This window comes from Tenrec ecaudatus, chromosome 15, assembly GCF_050624435.1.
Source record: "Tenrec ecaudatus isolate mTenEca1 chromosome 15, mTenEca1.hap1, whole genome shotgun sequence".
Classification (NCBI taxonomy): domain Eukaryota; kingdom Metazoa; phylum Chordata; class Mammalia; order Afrosoricida; family Tenrecidae; genus Tenrec; species Tenrec ecaudatus.
In genome coordinates, this window is record NC_134544.1 from 41,148,079 (window position 1) to 41,172,328 (window position 24,250).

The 24,250-nt window shown below is 44.6% G+C and overlaps 1 protein-coding gene across 2 annotated transcripts in view; it reads right to left on the bottom strand.

Moving 5' to 3' along the window:
* DTNA (dystrobrevin alpha) overlaps positions 1-24,250 on the bottom strand; it is a 301,290-nt gene that overhangs the window by 21,288 nt on the left and 255,752 nt on the right. For both annotated transcript variants that reach the window (XM_075532539.1, XM_075532540.1), the window contains exons 15-16: positions 12,153-12,249; positions 1,128-1,287 (exon numbers count right to left, since the gene is read on the bottom strand). In XM_075532539.1, coding sequence (XP_075388654.1) covers positions 1,128-1,287; positions 12,153-12,249 — 257 coding nt within the window. The remainder of the gene's footprint in view (positions 1-1,127; positions 1,288-12,152; positions 12,250-24,250) is intronic.

The following is a 24,250-nucleotide window of genomic DNA, read 5'->3' on the forward strand; positions in this document are numbered from 1 at the left end:
GATAACAAGAAAACAAATTAAACACTTTCAAATGAAGGAAGCCACTGCAATGGGGAAAGCCCACAGCACAGAGGAGCACGGCCCCGGAGGGTTCCCTTTGGATGCAGACTGCCTCAGATTCCCCCATGAAGGGACTGGTGGGCTCCAGCCACCTGCCTTTCAGTCAGGGACCCCCATCTCACCCACTGCGCCACCAGGGCTCTTTTGGAGTCCTGCAAACCTACTCACTGCCACGGAGCGGATTGCATCTCATCATGACCCTTCTAGGGCAGTCGAACTGCTTCCGAAGGTTCTGTGACAGGAGTCCTTACAGGAACAGACAGCCTCATGTTTGCCTCCGAGCGCGTGTGCTGGGTTCGAACTGCCCACCGCTTGGTTAGCTCAATGCTTACTCAACAGCAACATCAGGGCTCCAGTTGGGGCACCCAGGAGGGTGTCCATGGAAGAGGCCACCGGTGAGAGGATGCGGTCTGTCATCTCCCATCATTTGTTGTGCTCACCCCAGAATGAAGGCCTAACCTGGCAACCCTGTAGTACAGAGGCAAGGAGCCAACTCTTCCTGGCATCTGAACAGGGATGCTGTCAGGTGACTGAAAAAACTCTGGGATTGTTCCATCTTAGTCTTGAGTGTCATAAAAAGAGAATATAGCAGGAAATTAGAAGCTATATCAGTATCCCCAAACAAAGTGTATTTGTCAAGTTTCCAGAGAGCATGGTGGAATGATTTCCAGTCCTGAGTGAAGGCTATCGGCAAAACAAGGCAGGCCAATAGAAAGAATATAAGATGGTCAAGTGGGAAGAGAGGGGGATACCTAGGACCTATGCCACTGAGCCAGTCCTGGCCCATAGTGACCACCTATGGGATTTCTGAGATGGTAAATCTTTTGGGAGCAGACAGCTTCATCTCCAGCTGGTGGGTTTGAACCACAGATCTTGTCGTTTTCATCAAACACTTACCCCACAGCACCACCAGCATTGGGATAAGAGGTTTAGAGCTAAGAGAGCCACGTAACACCCCAGATTATACTCTGGGTAACTGACAACTCAACCAATCAATACACCTCCATGACTTATTTCCCACGTAGCTGTGGAACACCCCCCCCCCCCCATGAACCAAAGCCACTTACTTTGTGCAAAGGCCTCTTGTACGTCTCCCCCAACCCCGGTTAGTGAGTCCTGAGGCGTGTGCGTCGGGGTGGAGCAGGCCGACGCTGACCGGATGGGCATGGGGATTGGCCTGCTGATGGTGTGGCTGGGAGAGGAACGAGGAGAACCTGCCCCCTGCGACTGAAGAGAAAACACAAGTCATTCATTCATTCCCCAGTAACTTGTCATAGACCATTCCCAAAGCCACAGCCCAATGTTAGCCAAAACAGTGACAACAACATCCCCAAGCAGGAGGGAAACCGAGGCAATTGCGCCGGCAGTCCTAAAACCTGGTTGAAGGTAATCTGAAGCTTTGGTGGCGTATGGACGTCTCAGAATATTAGTACTGCGCTGTTCCATAAGACAGGGACGTGCGCCCATACCATGAAGTGATCATGAAGCAGATGTCATGACAAGGTGTGTATATTTTCTCCTTGAAGGAAGTGTTGCACAGATATAAAAAGACATTAAGGTGAAGGTTTGAGATATAAACTAGGAGACTGTGGAGTGGGTATGGTTTGTGGGCTGCCCTGAAATTTCCAAATTGTTCTGGTATTATCTTTAAAGGCGAACTCATAATTTACAGGATGTCATCAATAATTAGAGGCAGACACATTTTAGCTTGGGTGAAAGGAAAGGCAAAAAAAAAAAAAGAAGAAATTGTCATGCAATCTTAAGCATAATCACTCTCAAATAAGACCCCAATGGAGCTGTAAATTGTTTCATCCTCACACTCCAGATTTTGCCAAATTACCCTTGATTCAGGGATTCAAGTTGGGCAGAGAAAAGAGAAATCATGGATTCTAATTGGGGGCCACTGCTTCCTGCAGGAAGAGCCCTTCTCCTCACCCATGGAAAGGCAGTATTCTAGCAGGGCAGAAAGAATAGTAGGACTTAATAAAGAGTAAAGATAAAAAAGTAGACAACACCTAATGGGCATTTCTTGGTGCACTATGGGCACCGGCACAAAATCATGTTGAGACGGTCACACACTGGATTTGAAGGCTTTGTACAACGAGGAGTCTGGGAAACCCTTCTTCCTGATTTTCATCATTAGCTACCAAAGGAAGTCAGTCACACATGAGTTAGAAAATGCAACGAGACCCTCGAGTGCCTAGATGAAAGATTAGGTGTCTCCATCCATCCCATTGCACTCTGCTGGGTCTGGCCAGAGCGAGTGTGGCCAGAGCATCTTCATCACGAGCAATGCCCAGAGCATCCTCATCACCCCCTTCCGCCTCCCAGGCATGCACCACACGAGCCCAGCTTTGCTGTGGGCCCAGCTGCTTGCGGTTAAAACACACAACATCAATCCTTTAAAAGGCCATGCTGTTAGCTCTCCAGGGCCCAGCATCGCCCTTGGGAGGTCAATCGATAGATCGGGGAAATCCAGAACTAAAATGTAAACCAAAAAAAAGAGAGAGAGAGAGCAGAGCACAGGAAAAATTAACTCATGAGGTGCCCTGAGGGCTGAGGATTCCATCAGATCACTCCCCACAGTACCTTGTCATTGTCCGTGCAGGCCCGGGAGAGGGAGCGTGGCAAGGGAGCGAAGCTTTACGTCTTGCCTTCCTGAGCCCGTGCAGGGAGGGCTGTGGACCTCGCTAGCCCCATCTGGCAGCTCAGTCCCTTTACAGTGAACATCTCCGCTTCTGAGCAGCCATCAGCCCTCAGCTTCCAGCGCCCACGATGGCTTCTCATGGGAGTGGTGCATCGCCCCCGGTGGACCAAGGTGTTTTAGAGAGCGTGTCTCGCCGAGTTCTCTCCACCAGCCTTTGTGGTAAGCCAGTTGCCACCACGTCCATTACCGACTCACGGGGGTTCCCTGTGCTTTGGATCCCCTCTGAAGTGTGCTCCCTGGGTTCTCAAGGGTGACGTTTTGAAAGCCGGCCTTTCTGCGATTGTCCCTCTTGGTGGATTTGAGCCACTGAATCTTTCAGTTCATGGCGAGTGCTTCATTTGTGGTCCCACCCGGGGCCTCTCCTCTGGGGAGAGGGTGCATCAGAGAGCTCAAGGGGACGGCTCAGGAGATAGTGCTACAGAGGGCTCCAGGACAGGGGGTGTCTGACTATCCAGAGCTGTGGGATCCCACAGCCCAGTGCTCGCATTACCCAGGGCTGCGGGAACCATGGCGGGCTGTGACATGTGGAGGGGTCTTCAGAAGAGACGGGTGGTGGGCAAATCCCTTTAAGGCTGCTCCCTTCGGCAACTACTTTAGTTCCTTTCCAAGGCAAGCCCCTAAGGAGAGCTCCTTGGCTCTTCTTGTTTGTCCTCTCTGAAGCCCTGTCACAGCTGGGTGTGGGGTTGAGATAGGTAATTGGGTGGAGGGTTTTGTAGGGAATAGATTCTCCTGGACCTCACTGTGTGGGTTGTCCTCTCAATCCTGAGAAGCCAGATCCTCCCCTGCAGTGGCAGGTTGACAACGATAATCCAATGCTCCTCATGTATCATGTAAAGTACTTACAGAATTTTCACAGACATGACTTTATTTCCTTGTCCTAACAAAGCTGGGGTACAGTCAGAGCATCTGATGTTTATGTAAATGATTTGCAGTATAAAGCACACTAACCCCTAAATACTTCACTCAGTCTTCCTAACAACCACAAGTCTTATTTCATAGTCTGGACACTGAGCCTCAGAGGGGGTAGGGGGTGGGGTTGCTGGGATACCCAAAGTCTCCAAGAGAACCCCAAACTCAATGCTGATTCATAGTGAGCCCCGTAAACTTTCTGAGACTGTAAACTGTTTACGGAGTAGAAGCACAGTCTTACTGCCGCAGAACTGATGGTGGTTTTGAACTGCTGACCATTTGAGTCATAGCCCATTGTGTTATCACCACACCACCTGGGCTCCTACCAAAGTCTCAGTGCTAGTTAAGGGCAGAGACAAATGGACCTGCAGCCTTCAGACTATAAGGCCATGCTGTTAGCTCTCCAGGGCCCAGCATCACCCGTGAAAGTAAAATCAGTGGACTGGGAAAAAGTACAGAAATAAAAACTAAGCCACAAAATAAAAGAGCAGATCCCAGAAAAAAATCACTCATACTTCTGCTCCGGGTTGTGGACACTCAGAATCCCCAGCTTCCAATGTCATCCTGAGGCAAGTAACCAGAAGAATTGGAAGCCCAGGGCATGGACCCAGCTGTGTGCGCTCAGGGCCTCCTGCCATGCCAGGCAAAACCTTTAGTTTGGGGAGGACATTTAAGGATGGGAGAGCCCGTGGGTTCGCCAACGAGTGCAGAAATACAACTGCTACAATTTGGGAATACGAAAAGCTCCGAAAATGATGTTTTCCCCTAACTACTGTGGTCCCAAAGGATGGAATGCGGCGGACATGGTTACCGTGCTGTACAGCCTTTATGAACTCTGGAAAAATTCAGATTTTTTTTTCTGGAACACACCTGAACCCAATGATTTCAGATGTAGAGTTGGAGGCCCGCATTGCAATATTTCAGTGGTTCTATCAAGGCTATGCTGAATACAGCCCTGCTTATCCCGGTTACCCCAGGTTGTAGAAATTTCAAGGAGAAGAACTGTATGTGGCTCTCAGGTCTGTGGGCCTCTCAGCTCTAGGCAAAGTCCTCCCTTCTGTTCCTGTAGTGGACTCTCCTAACCGGAGGCTGGCTGAGGTACTTCCAGCCTACCTTCCCTGCTCAGTGCTCAGTCTCCACACCCTACTCCTCCTATTCCATTTCCATCTGCTTCCAGCCTTCACACTCCCCAATTAGTGGTCCTATGTTAAGAGGATATATATATATGTATATAGACTGTGGTTATGTGTTAAGGGAAAACAATCGGCTGAAACTAAGTGTGAATGACTAACAAACAGCCACCATGTGCTAAATGGATCTCCAATTGGTGCGATTTCAGGACATCAGATTGTGTGAGGAATTTAGGGAGACGACTGTACTGAAGATGTTATTCAGCTGCATCTTCCCTGAAACTTGCAACTCCTGAGGCACATCCGGGGACAGCTGGGTAGCCTCTATCCAGTTCTTGGTCTGTGGAGGGTGGATCCCTAGCCCTGTGTGTGATCATGACTCTCTTTCTTAAAGCTCTGTCCAGTTTGACGAATAACACCTCTTAGGACAGACCACCTGTGGCTTTCCTCTCTATTCTGTTCTGCTGGAGTCACTGGGAAAGTGGGTTTGTCTGTTGTCATTGGGGTATGCCAGTGGAGTGTCAGTCAGTGTCATGTTGACAGGTGGTGCCCCTGACACTTGGTGGCCTCTGGTCGGAGAATGAGGCCCTCTGGTCACAGCTCAAGAAACTCTCCAGGGAATCATCTCCGCGAGCCTCCTTTGCTGGAAGGAACCCAGTGACTAATGGAGGAAAGACTTCAGGGGCACCAGTCCTGGCAGATCAATATCTAGATCCAATATTCCTATTCCTGAGAAGGGAGTTGATTTGTAGATGAAGGAAACCATAGATCACACTTGGCAATTTTCAAACAGCAGTCTTCCTTGAGAATAAATAAAAATGAGTTTCCCCACTCCATCCTCTCAGCCCACTCACCCTGCTGTTTGGTACATCTTCTAGAAGTCGGACATGATTCACACAGTTCCCGAATTTTTCCAAGAAGTATACTCATTTTCACTTGCCCCCAGAAATGAAGGATACCTTGAGGCAAGTCCAAATATCTAATGTGGTCTCAGCCCAGCCCTTGCAAGATGGCAGTAGTGGGCCATGGTAAGGAGTCGGGGCACGGTATACCCACCTCCACCCCATCAGGCATGACAAGTCCCAGGTCAGGTCTGGCTGCATTCAGCAACCTGGGGAGATCCAGCTCTAGCCAACCCTCTCTCCAGGATTTCTTCAAATGCACATCCACCAACTATCCTGGCCACACTGAGGAGACTTCCTGGAGTGAAGCTTGTATAAAGGACGGCTGCGTGGGAAGTGCTGGGGGTTCCAAATGAAGTGGCCCACTTCTCAGAGAGCAGACAAGAGGTCCCGCTTGACTTGGCTCTTACAAGTGGGGGTTTCCAGGCAAACAGATCGACATTGAGTAAAAAGCAGGGCATTCTCGGTTTTAGAAACAGCCTGAGAAAGACCATTAGAAAGGCTAGGGGTTTGGGAGATCCAGTGGAAGGGTAGGGGCTGTGGGGAATGATGAGAAAAGAGGCTGGGATGGGGTAGAGCCAAGTCACCGAGGTTGCTTAGCTCATTCCTGAACTGGTGAGATGTTTCTAAGGCTTTTGGGCTGGAAGTTGCTTTTTAATTCTCCGAGGGACTGAATCAAGTCCACAATTAAAACGAATCATGTGAGATAGAGACTGGGAGAGTACATTCTTGAGCACTATGTGATAGGCTTTATATTGCATTTTCAATTAGTTTACTCTTTATAGCATCCCTGAAAGATGGAAATTAAAAGCAGGTGAAACTCAAGTCGGGACATTTCTTTTTTTTTTTTTCCAGGCGACTCACATACCAGAAAAATGTTTGGAGGAAGTAGAAACCCCAGTGATTACTTGTGTTAGTTGGACCAGCTAGTTATGAGAAAGAAAAAAGAATGGGGGAACAGGAGCTAGCATTTGGAATTATGTTTGCCTTTCTTCCCCTAATTGACAAGTGTTAGCTGAGTAAGGAAGAGAAGTGTGTATGGAAAGCAGAGGTCAAATTGTAAATATATGTGTCTATCTCTCTACAGTCATAGTTATACCTGGATTCATATCTTTTAAAATCTAAGTGCTCTCACACTTTAGTTTAAAATATACACAGGCGCCCCATGAACCAGGGATTTTCAACCTGTTTTAAACGAGGTACCAGGGAGGTGATGGACATACTAGAGATCTCAAAGCAACAGCCAAAGAGCTGACACCTCTAGCACTCAAGTCTAACTTGGCGTGTTTCTCAGAGAACTTTGACTGAGGTCAAACTCTCAGAGGTCAAGGTCAGGATCCTTGGTTTTAGACTGAGCCCACATATTTGAAAATGCAACTGTACCAGAAACCATCCATCCTATTGCCGTTGCCTTTGTGATGAATATTTTTATGAGCGTTTGGGGGATGGTTCCATCCATAAATATTAAAACATACACAGTGAAGAAAGAGGGTAGGATAACTTCAATTCGAGTTTTGTAAAAAAAAGATTTATTGTTTATGATACCATAGTCATCATATTACAGCACTATTTTTTTGTGTGTGTTCTCTCCTCAAGGGAGGGATAAATGCATGCATCACCTCTAACAAGAAACAAAAGATATGTAGGAATCATATATGCCAGTATAACTACATGGAACCACGCAGACTTAGGATAAAGAAAGTAGAGGTTATTAAAATCAAGCACAATTTTTTTTGTGTGTGGGCTGTTTTAGGTTGAATTTTACAAAGTGGAAGTCCCCAAAGAGACAAAGATCGTAAATAAAAGCAGAATTTAGAAGCAGATACCAGGCAAAATCCTCTCCATTCTCTCCTCAGATGATGCCATACCACTGGGAATATATGCATTTGAATCACCTGTGCTCGACTCCATGTATAACCGCCTCAGGGGGGTTGGGACTTCTGGGACTCTCCTTGTAATTTGACTACTGGCCAAAGCAAGTCATTTTGACAATGGGTCAACTTGTGAAATCTACTAGTACATTTTTTTTCATGTCATTGTCCAAAACCCCTTCTCTGAAGCTCCATGTGAAAACTTCTGTTGCTATTTTATGCCAACAGGAATTTCACCCTCTTGAGAACTGGCATTTTTGTTCCAAGAAAGCCCCGGACTGCCTTCCTTTCTTTGTCTCCTTGTCAGGAAGCTGAAAGGAACACATCCTATCCTTGATGATGAGCCCACCCACTTTGTCTCCTCTTTGGCTTTTGAGCTTTCTATTTCCATTTTAGGAATTGATGTAAGCTGCCTTATGCCATTTATAGAAAGCAGCTTGATTATCAAATAAGTTAATGAGTAAAATGACCAAACTCTCCCAGTCCCCAAATGATTCTTGGCCAACATCTGGGTGGTAACTTACATAGAAGCCACTACTGTCCCAAATCCAATGCCCACAAGCGCCTGCAGGTCCCAGTTGGGAGGCAATGGAAGGCATGGTGGCAATGATACTGAGGGACACTGGCCTAGTTTGGCTCAATGCATCCCTCTGTTTATAAACTCCCTGGTCCACGGCACCTTTCAAGTTTGTGTTGCCTGGGAAATGGTAGAGAACAGATTCCCATGGGAAATGGCTAAGCAAGGCCTACTGGCCGAGGAACTAAGCTTAGCCTCTCTCTACTAGGAGGAAGAAAGTGATCTTTGAACCTTGTCTTTTCCCCTGATATACATGCTAAGTAACTCAAACTCTACTGTTGAGTTGATTCCGACTCACAGTAACCTGTCGGGCAGAGTACAACTACCCCATAGCGTTTGCAAGGTCATGAGTCTTTCCTGACACATCTCTCTCCTATGAGCAGCTGATGGGTTGGAACCACCAATTCCACTTAACCTGGGCACCAACCTAGGCTTCTACATGAAGGAAAGCAGTTGCCAATTTGTGAATAGCTCTGAGTATGACCACCCCACGTGGGTCTCCGGAGCACTTTACTCTAGAGGGTCTTCAATGGCTATGCTCGCTCAGAAGTAGATTGCCAAGCCTTTCTTCCGAGGTGCTCTGGGTGGACTCAAACTCCTAACCTTCTGGTTAGCAGCCGAGAGTGTTAACCATGAATTCCACATGCTAAGTAAGAGATAGGAAAGAAGAGAGGCCCTAGGCAAAGAGATGGCCTACACGGAAGGCCTTTTCCCCAGACTATGATCTACGTGTGTTGGAAGCGTGACAACAACAGCCCATGGACGCCTTTATGGCTCTACATTCGGTGTGTCATTCACCCAGGGGACTGACGATCTCTCAGTAAAAGCTGACTGTTTGGAAAGTAATTTTTTTTCACAAAATACAAAATCATGTAATACATTGTCTTTATTGTTGGACAGTACAGATTGGTTTGGCTTTACACTTTCCTCATTTGTTTGTGTTTTACATATCATGGGAACAAAAGGTCACATGTGTTCAGCATTTTGCAAACAGAGTCTTTGTCACACACAAACACACACAATGAATAATAGAAAAGAGAATACAGAAGAATCGGAAGATGCGTTGAAATTGTGGTTCTAATGGATCCACGCAGATAATGTAAAGCTTGGAAACGATGCCAGCGAGTGGGATCTATGGTCATACACAGCTTGGGACATGCATTTGAAATGAAAACTGCTTTTGTTTAGTTTGATTTTATTTAATTTATTTTTTGAGTATGCTGCTCCCTCTACTGGCTTCTGGACCTGACCACAGGACTAGATGCCAGGTTCTGGTCTAGACTAAATTTAGAGTCACAAGGTGCCTATTTCCAAGGAAGATGTGTGCAAGACACTTGTGAACTCACAGACCAGAAATGTTCTCATGGAAAAGACAGAGGTGGAGCGTGGCGTATTCTTTAGAGCAGCGGTTCTCAACCTGTGGGTCGAGACCCCTTTGAAGGTCAAACGACCCTTTCACAGGGGTAGCCTGATTCATAACAGTAGCAAAATGACAGTGATGAAGTAGCAACGAAAATAATTTTAAGTTTGGGGGGCATCACCACATGAACTATGTAAAAGGGTCGTGGCATTAGGAAGGTAGAGAACCACTGCTTTAGAGAGTAGTCTCGCTCAGTGGTAGGGGCTCTGCTTGGGGAAAGAACCACAAGGGCAGAGCGAGAACAGTCTCTTCTCTCATGACATTGGGCACGTTTTGGTGACCAGTCGGGGACAGTGCATCATCGTCAGGCCATGGCTGAGATATTGAATCATCAGTGTTTTATAAAAGAAAGTCCCACGTCTTTACACTAAAACGGAGACAGTATTCGGAGGGTGAGAGGATGTAGTTAGTGGTCAGCTTCTTGGGGTTGTGGGTTTGAAGCTAACATTTTACGTCTGGGAAGCTTTAGTGACTATGATGGGGACATTAATTCTGAGAAGGATCTGGTCAACAGCCCAGGAAAGTGCTACACTGATTTGAAACTAGACCCTAGGAGATTGGGACAGACCCAAACACATTACGATTTGTTCCCTCTTCTAAGAAATGTCACAGCTCTTCTTTGGATGCCAACAGTAGTAACAGTTACAAAAAAAAAAAAAAGAAGCTAAAAGTTTCCGTATATCTCAATTCAAGCACTACATCAAAAAGGAAGCAAATTAGTATGATTTTTTTCTTTCTTTCCAAACGGAAGCATGAACATACATTAGAGGCAAAAGCAACGAGAAAGACAGCAGGACGGCGGCCCCTCCATTGTTAGTTAAGACCTGCAGTGGGGACATAACTTACTCCCTGCTTCAACTCTTCCTCCTACAGAGAGATGGAATCGATAAGAGTTACATTACCCAGGGTTCCAGTGAGAGTGCGCACAGAGTGGGAAGGGCATGGAGAGGGAGGGGAACATGCCAACGTGGCTTGGAGGACCAGGCCAGGCCTCTCCCTCCTCAGGGACTGGAGTTCCAAGTTTATTTTCTTTGGAGTTGAGTCTACAGGCCCCTCTGAGTCCTCTGGGCACTTAACTATCTTTCCACACCACCTCTCTCTAGCCCAGTGTCAGCCAGGCTGGCACCTTCAAGCGAGCTCAGCTGAGTCAGGTGCAAGCCAAGATGGCTACTGGTAACTGGTACGCAGATTCCTATCCCCGGACTGTTGTGGGAGGCCCATCAGCAGGTAGCTGCTTTCACAGCTTCCTTCAGTTCTGTGAAACGAGTGATGGGCTCAAAGCCCTTTACTGGGTCCATTTGGAAAAGGAATCAGTAGGAGATTTAGCGCACCATCGAGCGAGACTAAGCCAGAAAGAGCAGCAAGTTCTTCGTGATTCGGTCCAACTCTACCATCCATGGTACGGCCACACAAACAGAGTTCTGTATGTCATAGATCTAACACACTGGGGTTGCATTTTTTTTTCAGTAAAGAAAAAGAATTCCCAACACCGATAATTAAAGAGGACACGGATGGCAGAACGAGTTGACTAAAATGTAAAACGGTAAGGAGAAACAAAAGAAATGTTATTCATGGGACAAGGGCACATAGAACAGAGCCGGAAACACGTATTTAAGAAAATGTGTTAAATCAATAAATGACTGAAAGAAGCCAAAAAAAGAAGAGCGAGAGAAGAAAGAGTGAATGAAGGGAGAAGACACAGTAACAACAAATGATGGTGTGCTGGGGATGTGGGGACTCCAAGCACTGAAAGCCAGAAGATCATCCTGAGCTGACAGCTGAGCTGACAGGGCCGCCCCCTCGCCGCCCTCCTACCAGTGTGCCTTTGGCATGACCTAGTGCGCACTGGCGCATGATTGTGTGCCTCAGGCCTGGCATAAGGGTGAGTGCACAGTACTGCCGCGTCTATTGGACTAAGTGTGTCTATGTGGCCACAATTAGTATTTTTATAAAATTTGAAATACCAGAAATGTAATTCACATAAAATGGTAAAGGGCCTAAAACTTCATTAAAAAAAGAATGCCGTTTCTCAAAGAATACGGCAGGTTACGTCACGCCACGAAGGACCTCTCTCACTGGTTTTAGTACACACTTTGCCTCCTGAAAAACGAAGGTGATCACATTTGCATTTGAGGCCCATGGATGTCCTGTGACTTGCTGCTGAAGTCACACAGATGAGATCAAATATTTTACTGTAATGAGGAGGTGCTCCTCTTAATAAAACTGTCATCACCAATGATGACTGTATCTTGATTGTCTGCATCAGACATCAGCCTCTGTTCAATCTAGTCAGACTTGCTGAAAAGGACGCAATATAAAAACTGCTACATGAACTCAATCTCATCATTTGTGAGGGGACACCAGCTAAGCTAGGAAGAAGTTGCCCCATGAAGGTCCTCATCAGGCTTGCTCCAGAAAAGGGGATGTGGATGCGTACGGCCCTCTAGATGAGCTTGGAACAACATGTTGGGGACCTGACATGCAGTAGTTGGAAAAACCATTGCACGTCATGTATAAAAACGATTTACAAATGCCACACTCACAGGCCTAGGACACGGTTGTTGGAGACGTCTTACCTTTAGTAGCTTCATGAGCCCTTCCAGCTGCACCATCAGCTCCCTCCGGCTCTCCTGGAGAGCAGACATCCTCTGTTCCAGCTCATCCTTGCGCTGCCTAAGAGAGAGAGGCGGCTGTCATCCGAAACAGCGTTCAACCCACTGTGTTCATCGTGGTCCTCCCTCCGTGGACACTTGATTCCCGCCAAACAGGCCCTTTCAGGGTCGCCAGGGAGGAAACTGTCCTCGACTGAGGGCACACTTATCGCCTGGGCAGTCCTTTCATTTGCCAGAAGTCATACAAACTTAGGCTTAAGTCCTTTTAGACACTTCCCCCTTGTACTCTACAGTGGGATCTCCCTACCGTCTCTTTCCCTTCAGACGGGTCCTTGGGAAAGATCAAGCAGTCACTAGAAAAGGATATCAGGCTTGGAAAAGTGGACGGTCAGTGAGCAGGAACAAAAGCCCCCGTGAGCTGGGTTTCCATGGGAGCGGCAACAATGGTCTCCACCATACAGAAGCGGGTGATGCTGGAGCAGGACTGGCCGATGTCTCCTTGTGCTGCCTGTTGGCGCTGACGCCATAGCAACTCTCCATCCCTACCGGAACTCACTAACTGGTCCCTGAAATATTTTCTGAATGTTCACTATACAACGGGTCCTGTGCGGTGCCTCTGATCCCCTTGAGGCCACACATGTCGCCGAAAAAGGCCAAGGCTTTGAGTCCTCCAAATCCAAAGACCCTTTTATAAATCTCACAAAAATTATTGTTGGAAAACCTGATTTAGGAAAGTGCATTTTAAATTGTTTCCACCCACATAATGCACTAGGGTGCTTTTTCGGATGTGGAATTTTAGCAATATATAGTTCTTGCTGTTCATCTAAACTTTGTTTTGTTTTGGGTCTGAGTTCCTAAAATGAAGTCAGTGTAGAGAAGTTTCTATATAATTGTTCTATAACTGAAAATTATCTACAGAGTTGTTTTTCAAAATGCCTAGTAAACTCAGTAAGAATAGAAACCATTAAGGACACTCTATAATCCATCATTTATGCTGACACTAAAAGAAACCAGAATTATCTTTAAGTGGGGGAAGAAATGAAACACTGTGGAGAAGAATATTAAGAGCTCACATCTGTGAAAATATATATATATATATATATATATATACTTTTTAAAGCAAGCTCAAATCCATTATTTCATGATCATTAGTGAATAAGTAGAGCATACATTGTACTCTTATGCCAAAGGCATCTGAATTTCATGAAACATTAGGGTTTACACTCTGAAAATGTGTAGCTGTTTTCACCATTTATGAGGGTAAGTGAAAAAGTATTACCACAAATCACAGAAGCTGCTATTAAACAAAGGTGTCAAAATGTGAAGCTATTGTTTCTCAACATGTGCTCCATCTCTAAGTCGATCAACTTCTGAAGGCGGTGTTTCCAGCTATCTAGGAACTCTGGTGGTGTCGTGGTTATGAGTTGGGCTGCGATCCACATGGCTGGCAGTTCAAAATCACCGGCAGCAATGTGAGAGAAAGACTGGGCTGGTCACTATGAGTCAGCATTGACTCAATAGCAGTGAATTTGATACTTCCCCAAGGAATTCTGTGCTCTTTGATTTATGGATCAGAATGGTCATTTTGACATTCTTAAGGGACTTGAATGGACTCCTTCTACATGCCTTTTGAGTTTGGGAAGCAAAAAGAAGTCAGGAGGGGCAAGACCATGGCTGCAGGGCAGGTGGGGAGAGTCTCCCAGTGAACTCGTAGCAGATTTGAAGAAAGAGCAGGTGCATTGTCACGATGGAAAAACATACCTTGACACAATTTTCCTGGCATTTTTTCTTACCAATAAGTTTCAACTTTCTGAAATGTTCTTCATAATAAACCCTAATACTTGTTCTGTTTCCTTCAGGAAAAAAAATCTATCAATATTGCCCTTCTGGGAGTCCCCCCCACCCCAAAATAGTTGCTATAACCATTAGCTCTCTCTGTCTGACCTCTCTTGAATTTAGTTGGCCTAATCCATCCCCTTGAAAGCCACTGTTTTGATAGTACTTAAAAAAATTTTTTAATCTTTTTATTGGGGCTCATACAACTCTTTTCACATTCCATACATACATCAATTGAGCAAAGCACCCTTATACATTCATTGCACTCATCATTCTCAAAATTTGCTTTCCACTTGGGTTCCTGGAATCAGTTTGGTTTCCTTTTTCCCCCCCTCCCTCCCCCTGCTCCCTTAATAGTTTATAAATAATTATTTTATCTTATCTCACACTGCCCGGCGTCTCCCCTCACCCACCTTCACATTGCTCATCTCCCAGAGAGGAGGTCACACATAGATCTCCAAGATCGGTTCTCCCTTTCTACACCCCCTTCCCTTCTGGTGTCACCACTCCCACCGCTGGCCCTGAGGGGTTCATCCATCCTAGATTCCCTGTGTTTTCAGATCCCTACTGTACCGCTGTGCATCCTCTGGTCTAACCAGGTCCGCAAGGTAGAATTGGGATCATGATACTTGGGAGGGGAGGAAGCGTTCAAGAACTAGAGGAAGGTTTTGAGTTTCATTGTTGCTACCCTGAACCCTGAGTGACTCATCTCCTCCCCACTACCCAAGCAAAAGGAAACAGAGGAAAGGAGTAGGAGGCAAAGTGCATACAGAGAAGCCTAAATACAGACATGTACATATGTAAATATATTTATGATTATGGGGGAAATAGACTTATGTGCATATATTTATAGGTTCAGTAGTAGGGTAGCAGATGGACATTGGGCCTCCTTATGCATACTCCCCCAATACAATAACACCTCGCCCTGCTAAATGGTCATTGCATGATACCCACCTTCCCGACATGATCACTGAAGACAGCCGTGTGTGTAAGCAAATGTGGTGAAGAAAGCTGATGGTGCCCGGCTATCAAAAAGATATAGTGTCTGGGTTCTTAAAGGATTGAAGGAAAACAAGCGGCCATCTAGCTCAGAAGCAACAAAGCCCACAGAGAAGAAGCACACAGCCTAAGCGAATACAAAGTGTTGAATGGACCAGGTAGCAGACACCGAGTTAAAAAACAATCATTGTGTGATCACCTACCTCACATAAACACTGAAGAAGGTGTGCATAAGCAAGTGTGGTGAAGAAGGCTGATGGTGTCCAGCTACTGGGGACTTAAAGGCTTGAAAGCAAACAAGCGGCCCTCTAGCCCAGAAGCAACAAAGCCCACATGGAAGCAGCACACCAACATGGGTGATCGTGAAGGGCAGAGGAGACCAGGTCTCAAACAACAAAGGTGGGGGGGGGGAATCACATCACCGTGAAGGAGGGGGAGTGCATGATGGGGACCCAATGTCCATCAGTAGACAGCTGGACATCCCTTGATAGGACTTTTTTAACGGCAGCCAAGTGGGCTCAAGATGAGCCTATCACCGAGGGAACCTATGTGCAGCTGATTAGGGACATATTGAAAGATGTTTTGTTTGTAATAAACCTGTGTGTGTGTGTGTGTGAGAGAGAGAGAGAGAGAGAGAGAGAGAGAGAGAGAGAGAGAGAGAGAGAGAGAGAGAGAGAGAGAGAATTGGAACCCTAGTGTACTACTTTTCAATACCCTTATAGACCGTAATGTACAAGAGCCCTGGTGGCGCAGTGGTTAAAGCACTTGGCCGCTAGGCAAGGGGTTGGTGGTTTAAGCCTATCAGCCGCTACTTGGGAAAAAGTCATGGCACTCTGTTTCCACAAAGGTTCCCAGCCTAGGAAACCCTATGAGGCAGATCGGCTCTGTCCTATAGCATCATTTTGAGTTGGAAAAGACTTTAAGGTAGTGGATTTGGCTTTTTCTATTAAAGTATGAATATACATGCCTAGTCTCAATTGCACAGCCACAATATTAACTGGAAGAATAGGGATTCTGAAATGGAAATGGACAATATAAAACGTCATAGTGAGTTAGGTCAATGGCATCCCAGTGAAAGCATTTCATGGAGGACAGCTCTGTGATACAGAGGGACCGTCTCTGACCCATTCTCATAAAGGCTTTCTCTATGAAGCATCAGGAGCTTTTAACTTATAAATACAGCAATCTTTTGAAGATAGCTTTTTTTTTAGCTTAGGTTGATATTATGACTTATCACTGAAGCACTCCTTCCTGTGATTTCTCCTGCAATTGCCTCTTTTCTGAATGCAACAGATGAAGAGCATCATTTAATAGATTTCATAGTATCTTATTTTAGTATGTATTTCTTGAGTTGAAACACCCTAGCTTTGAGCGTGTTGGCCCATTCAAAAACACTCTTCCGTGACAAAACCCTTAGCTGGTTTTCCCTTGACCTTGTCTGTCCATACATATGCACATGCAGGAGGGTTTGCTACACGGGTAGAAAGAGTTTCCCATTTACTTCTAGTACTCATCTATATTGACTCTATACTTTTTTGGTCTCTTGGCCACAGGCACACCTTGAGAGTCAGGTGAGAGCAAAATTCTAATAGTAAAAAAATAGTAAGGGAGGCATTTAAAAACTCCCAGAGGGAGTTAATCCATGCTATTTTAGAATTATTTAACATTTAAGATATTATTTATGCTCTTATTTTACAGTCTTCATCTCTTCAAACAGGACACCCTTCCATGCATCTGAATGAATTCAATTAAAATAATTATTTAATCATACTCTTTAAAACTTTTTTTTAGAGATTAAAGTCTATTCGTTTTTACCACAGGTGGGCATGAAGAAGGGAAAAGGAAGGTACAGTGCTCAGGAGACACTGGGCTTCTAGTAAAAGGGATGTAGATGTCTGATAATGGGTAAAGGTGAGTTAGAATAACATGACAAATATAATTACTGCTCCTGAACTGCACATGTAAAGAATGTTGAAATGGAAACTATTTGATACATATGTACATTTAGCATAGTAGGAATTTTAAGAATAAATGTAAGTGTACGTAGCAGTGATTTTCAGATGTGAGTCTGAGCAAGTCTGTGATGTAGCTGCCACTGCCCCAAGGAGAAATAGGTCAATGAGGCCCGCGTCGTGATTTTTTCTATAAACTTAAATGTATTCCTCTTTAAAAGAATGTCACTTATTCTGAGACCCTGATGAATGACTGCTACTTTGATACGTGTGCTAAAAATACTTCCTTTTAGGACAAGGGACAATTGGAAACAACTGAACAAAAACAGTGAATTAGATGATACCATGGATGAATGTTAACTTTTATGAGTGAAACAGAGAGAGGATTAGATGATAGTGCCAAGGCTGTTTGCAAGAAAGACTTCATGATCTGTTTCCCAAGGATCACACCTTGAAACCCGTCTGGAGCACAATCCTCTTCTGAGGCACATGGTCGCCACGAGTTACTGACAACCAGCGGCAACTGAGTTGGTTTGGTTTGTGTCTTTTCTCTGTAGGAAAGTATGTTTACTCTTAGAGAATACTCATGGAAATATGTATCAGAGGCAAAGAATAGTATTAGCAACTTACTCTCAAGTGGCTCCTAAAAATCTGAATGTAATCCATATACATGAGAAGAGAGACAAGAATTTGGCAAAATGTCTATCTCTTGGTGAAAGGAAATGAATTATGCCATTTGTACAGCTTTTATGTAGATTTGGAAGTTTGAGAAAATACAAAAACCTAAGATGTGTACCATCATTTATGAAATGGATAGGAACAGATGATGGTCCTTTTAAAAGATACCATTATTTGGCAAAAATTCAGTACTTGATTTTATGCTGTTTCTCAACATTCTAAAACTCACTGCCATCCAAAGCCAATGCTGACTCATAACAACCCCCTGAGAGTTTCCAAGACGACAGCTGTCTACGGGAGTAGAAAGCCCAGTCTATCCCACGGAGCTCCTGGTGCTTTAGGACTGCCGACCATGAGGAAGGACCGCAGCCCAACATGTAATCTCTACACCACGAGGGCTCAGAATTAGCACACACAAAAATTAAACTTGTCAACGAAATGAAAAAGTCTGGAATCTTCAGACTTCCATTAGACATCACGATTCCATTAAAAAAACCACACACACACACACACACACACACACACACAACAGAAAAACGTAATCTTACGTTACCAAGTTTTCTCAAAGAAGAATTTGATAAAAGCTGTTTTCTTTCTATTGCCTGTGATGTCTGTTTTTTAAACAAAGAATAGATATGAAAGATGATACTTGTTTTTCTTGAGATTTCTAGTGTGATGTTAGTTTGTTTCCATTTCAGCAAGTGTTTTCTTCATAATAACAGCTGATTTCTCTCTGCAAATATAGGTCTTAGCTGTCTTCCTAACACAGGTGTCCCTTAATAATGTTGATGTTCACCCAATCATCCCAGAAATGTTCATTGAGGTTTCTTTCTTTTTTATGTTTTAAGATGCTAAAAGTCAAATAATGTGCGGGAGTCAATTGTCTTTGGATGTCGTCTGTTGGTTAGAATTCCCGGGCTTCGGAGTGACAGAGCACACTTACTCATTCCCTGTAACTCATTTCCTCTCTTCTTTTGTTTGCTTAAACTTTTTTACTAAGTGAACCAAACTTTGCACTCACAGTACAGATTAAGACCCAGAACATGAGCAGCCTCTTTGACTTACCCTGATGCCCTATTCCAGGCTCTATCCACTTCTCAAAGGATGCCCATGGGATCTTCGTTGTAATCATTCAACTTTGTCATAAAGCACAAAGGCAGTCGCAAACACTATGAATGAATAAATGTCCCAATAAAACTTTACTTACAAAAACAACCATTGGTGGGCTTTGGTCCAAGCAATGTAGTCTGTCAAACTTTTTCCCCAGGTAGTAGTTTTGTCTATTATTGGACTTTGTAGAAATGGAATCATACTCTTCATTCTTTCATGTCTGACTCTTTCACGTGACATGTTTTTGACATCCATGTAATTTAATGGGCTTCTTTCTTTTTCTTTTGTGCTGGTTGTACAACTCTTTTGTTTGTTTTTTGTTTTTGTTTTTTAATCCATGATTTAAGCAAGGCTGTGGAACAAAGCTGTCAGGACTTTCCAGGGAGCTGAGTCTCTGAAAGTCTGACCGTCAACTGAGATAAAGTAACTGCTTTCTATCCTGTTCCCTGGGGAATGGCTGAACTACAGCATTTAGAAGGTGTCCACGTTATACCCCTCTCCAGACCATGGTCTAATTGGCTATAGATATTCTTGCTTCTTTGTTTGCTTTCTAAGAAATTGTCAACAATCTCTTGTGTGAGAACTTGTCCCAGAATGCAGGGCACGTGACAAGAACTGTATATGAACCTGCCTTGAATAAAGTTCTGGACCCTGGAGTATTTGTGCTTCAGGAGTCCCCTGTGCCCACCTGTTATCATTATCTTATCTCATATCTATCTTCCTTAATTGCCACTGTGCCCCCTTGACCATCTAGTTGTTGGGAGAGAGCTGGTTTTTATTTAATCTCACAGTAATGAATTGGTCCTCAGGCGACAGTCATGGTGACTTAAATAAGTTCCAAACAATGATGATTAGTTTATCACAAAGATATGGAAATGCTCTATGTGGGACTAATGAGGAGGAGGCCAGCTCAGGGTGACAGACCTCCCTGGAAAACTTCCCTTGGAGATGTTGTCCCACGCAGGAGCGGAGGACCTGGGAAGCCACATGGAACAGCTCAGACCTGTCTCGGTTTTGTCTGTGCCTCTTGATTACCTGAGTCCTTGACATTTTTCAGTAAAGCTGGAGAAAGATCTGATTCACATGAGTCTGATGTGATACTCGAACTCTGTGTGTTGGCTTAGCGTGCAACCCTAATCCTTCCAGGATTTCCTTCCTGTGGTGGGACTAATGGTATTCCCTTCAAGATAGTCTAAGGCCATGACAACCTTATGTCTTCTCCCGCCTACTTCCTCAGCTCCATCTCTTACCATGCATTCCACCATTCCAGATCAATAGATGTGTCAGCTCCTGGAAAGTGCCAGATTCACACCAGTCAGTGCTTCCTCTCCACAAGACTCTTCCATAATCGGTGCCAGGCCCTTCATTCCCTGGCTTAGCTCAAACATTCCTTCTTCAGCGTAGCATTTTCTGACTCCTTCGTGAAAGGTAGGGTTGATAATGATTCCTTCTAAAAAGAAAACTTCTCTCTCTCTCTCTCTCTCTCTCTCTCTCTCTCTCTCTCTCTTAAGTTAGCTTATGTGGCATAAAAGATTCTAAATCAAGTTTGCTTCCCCTCCTTTTGTAACCACGCAGAACAGTGTTTAGGTCTGCTGGGTGAGGAATCTGAAGGACCTTCGAGATGGTGACCTCTCTCTTTTGCTTTTGTTCTTAAATTTTATGCATTTGCTCTTACTTTTCCCCTCTTATTTGTGAACTATAGCACCTACCAAGAGAAGCACACTGTGTGTGGCCGCACGGCTGATCTCATCCGAACAGTGATGATGTTCTATTGGAACCCCTGTACGTGGTTCTTCTTGCTTGTGCTCTTTTCCCCTTTCCCACCACCGTCCCCCCTTCCCTCCCTGTTCCTTCCCTCGTATTACCCGCCCTCACCTCTTGGACCTGGGCTTGAAGTAGTCTTTAGAATCTTTTCCTTTGATGTGAAAACCATTTTTCTTTTGTGCGACGGTGCAATGAAATGCATTTATCTTTATGAGGCTGAGTAACTTTGCAGAGCATGATGTCCTCCATGTTGTCCGTGCCATGAGGTGTTTGACAGACTGGTCCTGGGTTTTAGGGATCCAGACATTCCATTATGCATGTGTACTAGAGTTTGCTCATCCATTCCTCAGCAGACAGGGCTTTTGATGGGCCTCATCCTTTTGTTAGTCTAGAGACTGCTGCAACAACCATGGGTGTGCACACGTCTGTTTGCTTTTCATTTCTCTAGGGTATATGCCAAGTAGAGAGATTGACTAACATAGCAGGATCACGAGGGAGTTGTTTTCATATTTATTTCAGGAAGTGCCCTCCTGTTTCCTACAGTGGTTGTATAATTCTGCAGTCCCACCAACAATACCTTACCTGCCCACATCCTTTCCAGCATTTATTATTATTATTTTTTAATTTTGCTAAGAATGTCGGTATTAGGTGGTATTTCAATGTGGTTTTAACTCGTATTTCTCTTAAGGATAATGAATGCAAATATATCCTCATATGATTGTTGGCTGCCTAGATGTTATCTTTAGTAAGTTGTCTATTTAGTCTTATGCCCAGTTTTGATTATTTGTATTTTTAAAACTTAAGGCATGGTAGTTTTCTATAGATTAAAAAAATTCACCCTTTGTCTGATGTAGCATTGCCATGTATGCTTTCCCAATCTGTGGGTTCTATTTTTACTCTTCTGATGAAATCTTTTGTTGTACATAAATGTAATTTTTTTTTGAAGTTTAGAAATGTTTAATTTTTAGAAATTATCTTTTTGTCTTCTGTAGCGTGGGTGTTTTTTGGTATGTTTGGTAGTGCATTTATGCCTTGTATTAGGGTTTTTAAGTTTACCTCTACTTTTTCATTGATGATCCTTATGGTTGTAGGGCTTATATTTAGGCCTTTAATCCATCTTGAGTCCATTTTTGTACTTGGTATGAGGTATGAGTCCTATTTCATTCTTTTGCAGGTGAAGATTCATTTTTTCCAAGCACCATTTATTAAATGTGTTTAAATCCTTAGAAAAAAGTCAGGTGTCTATAGGTGCTTGCTTGTATGCATTTCTGGGTCTCTATTTTAATCCATTGGTCTATATATCTATCATAGACTACCAAGCAGTTCTGATTAGCATGACTGAAAATAAAATTTCTTCTAGCACATCTATCAGGTTACTTTTATGTACATTAATTGTATGATTATTTGATCTATGTTTTACCCTTAGACCAGTCGTTCTTAACCAGTGGGTTGTGATGCTTTGGGGGGGTGTCGAATGACCCTCTCACAGGGGGTCACCCGATTCATAACAGTAGCAAAATTACAGTTATGAAGTAGCAGTAAATATAATTTGACGGTTGGGGGTGGTTCACACAACATGAGGAACTGTATGAAAGGGTTGTGGCATTAGGGAGGTGGAGAACCACTGCCTTAGACTATAAGCTCTTTGGGCCCAGAAGCATCTGCTTTTATTCTTCATCATAATGCTTAGAAAAATTCCTGCATTTTGAGATATGTGTTGAATAAATGAAGATGACCCCACGAGGAGAGTTAATGTGAATTCTGATAGCAGCGTGGATGGAGCGGAGGCAGAGAACCGAGGAAAACCTTGTTATAAGTGTCCACACGGGAGATAAAGGGAATAGAACCCTCACTGTGTGGGAACTGAGGCACATGATTTAATGTCCCTGAAATTCAGTTTCCTCCTGGATCAAAAGGGGACAATAAAAGTATCTGTGTCCCAGGTTCGTTATAAGGATAATGAAGAACAGTGTCTGTAGAGCTTAGTGTGTAGTGTGGGTCAAATTATCACCCAGAAATGTCTGTCTGATGGTGCTGGTGGCTGTCGTTCCGTCAGCCTCTGACTCAGGATGACTTCACCAACAATGGCGCGAAAGTCCACCTGTTCCTGCACCATCCCCATGATGAGGTGCAGGATGCATCACTGGACTCATCAGCTCACCATTGGCTGGTTTTCAGAAGCAGAGTGCCAAGCCTTTACTCCTAAGCTGTCTTCACCTGGAAGCTTTGTCTGAAACCCATTCAGCATCACAGGAACCTACTAGTCTCCATTGAAAGATGGGTGGTGGCTCTGCGCTGGCTGGAGACTGAACCTTGTCCTCTTCTATAGTCCTACTGAAATGCTATATCTAAGCTGAAAACTTGACTTTCCGCCTCTTTGTGGCTAAAGTACAAGAGAAAAAATGGCATATACATATAAAATATATATATATATATATATTAAATGGAGGAAAAGGAACTAGGGAGTTAGGTGGCTTAGGTATTGGGCCCCAGCCATTGTCCACAAGCTGATAGTGAAGGCCAAAAGCCAAACCTTCTTTACAGAGCCAAGTCTTTGGCTTGGCTGGGACCAGGAATGAGAAGAGAAAGCCTGCTCTTCAGGGTGGTGGAGATGCCCACAAGTTGAAGACAGGAGGATGGATCAGAATGATGTTTGTTTTGGCATGTGTGGCCACAAACACCGCTGTTGCTATTGTTAGGGGCTTTCGAGTCGGTTCTGACTCCTAGGACCATCCGTAGAAGAGAGCGAGATACTGCCCAGGGCTGGGCCACCCTCACAATCATTGGTGTGCTCAGCCCGCTGTTAGAGTCACTGGGCCAATCAAACTGGTTGTGGGTCTTCCTTTTGAAAATCCTGACCTATATTTCTCAAGCATGGTGTTCTTCCCCAGGGATTGGCCCCTCCTGATGTTCAAAGCACCCAAGACAGGTTCTCACTGGCTTTCCTTCTACCAGCATTCTTGATGTACTTCTCTGAAGACATATGGGCAACAGATGACCGACTCCCAAGGAGTTGATTCCAACACATGTGAGAGGGAAGAAACCGGCTGGGAAACGCCTCTCCAGTGATTCAGGAACAACAAGAAGCTTCCCAGGCCCCTCTTCTCCAAAGAGCACCGCAAGTTTTGAAAGCAAATGCTTTCTAAAAAGCCAATCACACACTTATAAAAAAATCCTAGTCATCATCCCTCCAACAAGGGGATAAACGACCGTTCAGTTAGCGACGAGGCACTCTGATGTGCAGAAGAGTGACTGCCCTATTGCCAAGTTGCTTCATCCAGTTCTTTTTCTCTGTGCATCAGACACAACTGTGTGTGAGTACAGAGGACCTACATCATCCTATCTGGAAAAATTAACGGTCAGATAAGCATTCACTTAAACCCTCTCTCTTCTTGAAGTTTCCATCCTTTCTATGTCCTCGTCCTAAGACCAGAGATCATAGAGGTTGAGAAAGAATGCTTCCTGCTTCTATTCCCCTGGGTGGTTTTGTTATTCAAGTGCACTAAAGAATCTTTTCTCAGCAAGCAGTTCCTCCCCACTGTGGCTTCTGCACTTCTTTCCACAAATCAACTCGTTCTGGTTGGCTCCTCTGACCAGGCACACGGGCTTGAGGAGAGGCACAATGGCTCCCAGCCAGAGAGCAAGCAGAGCCTGAAAGGCTGGATCTTATGTGATGAAGTGTTTAGACGCTAACATGTCAGAAGAACAGGGCTCAAGTTGAAC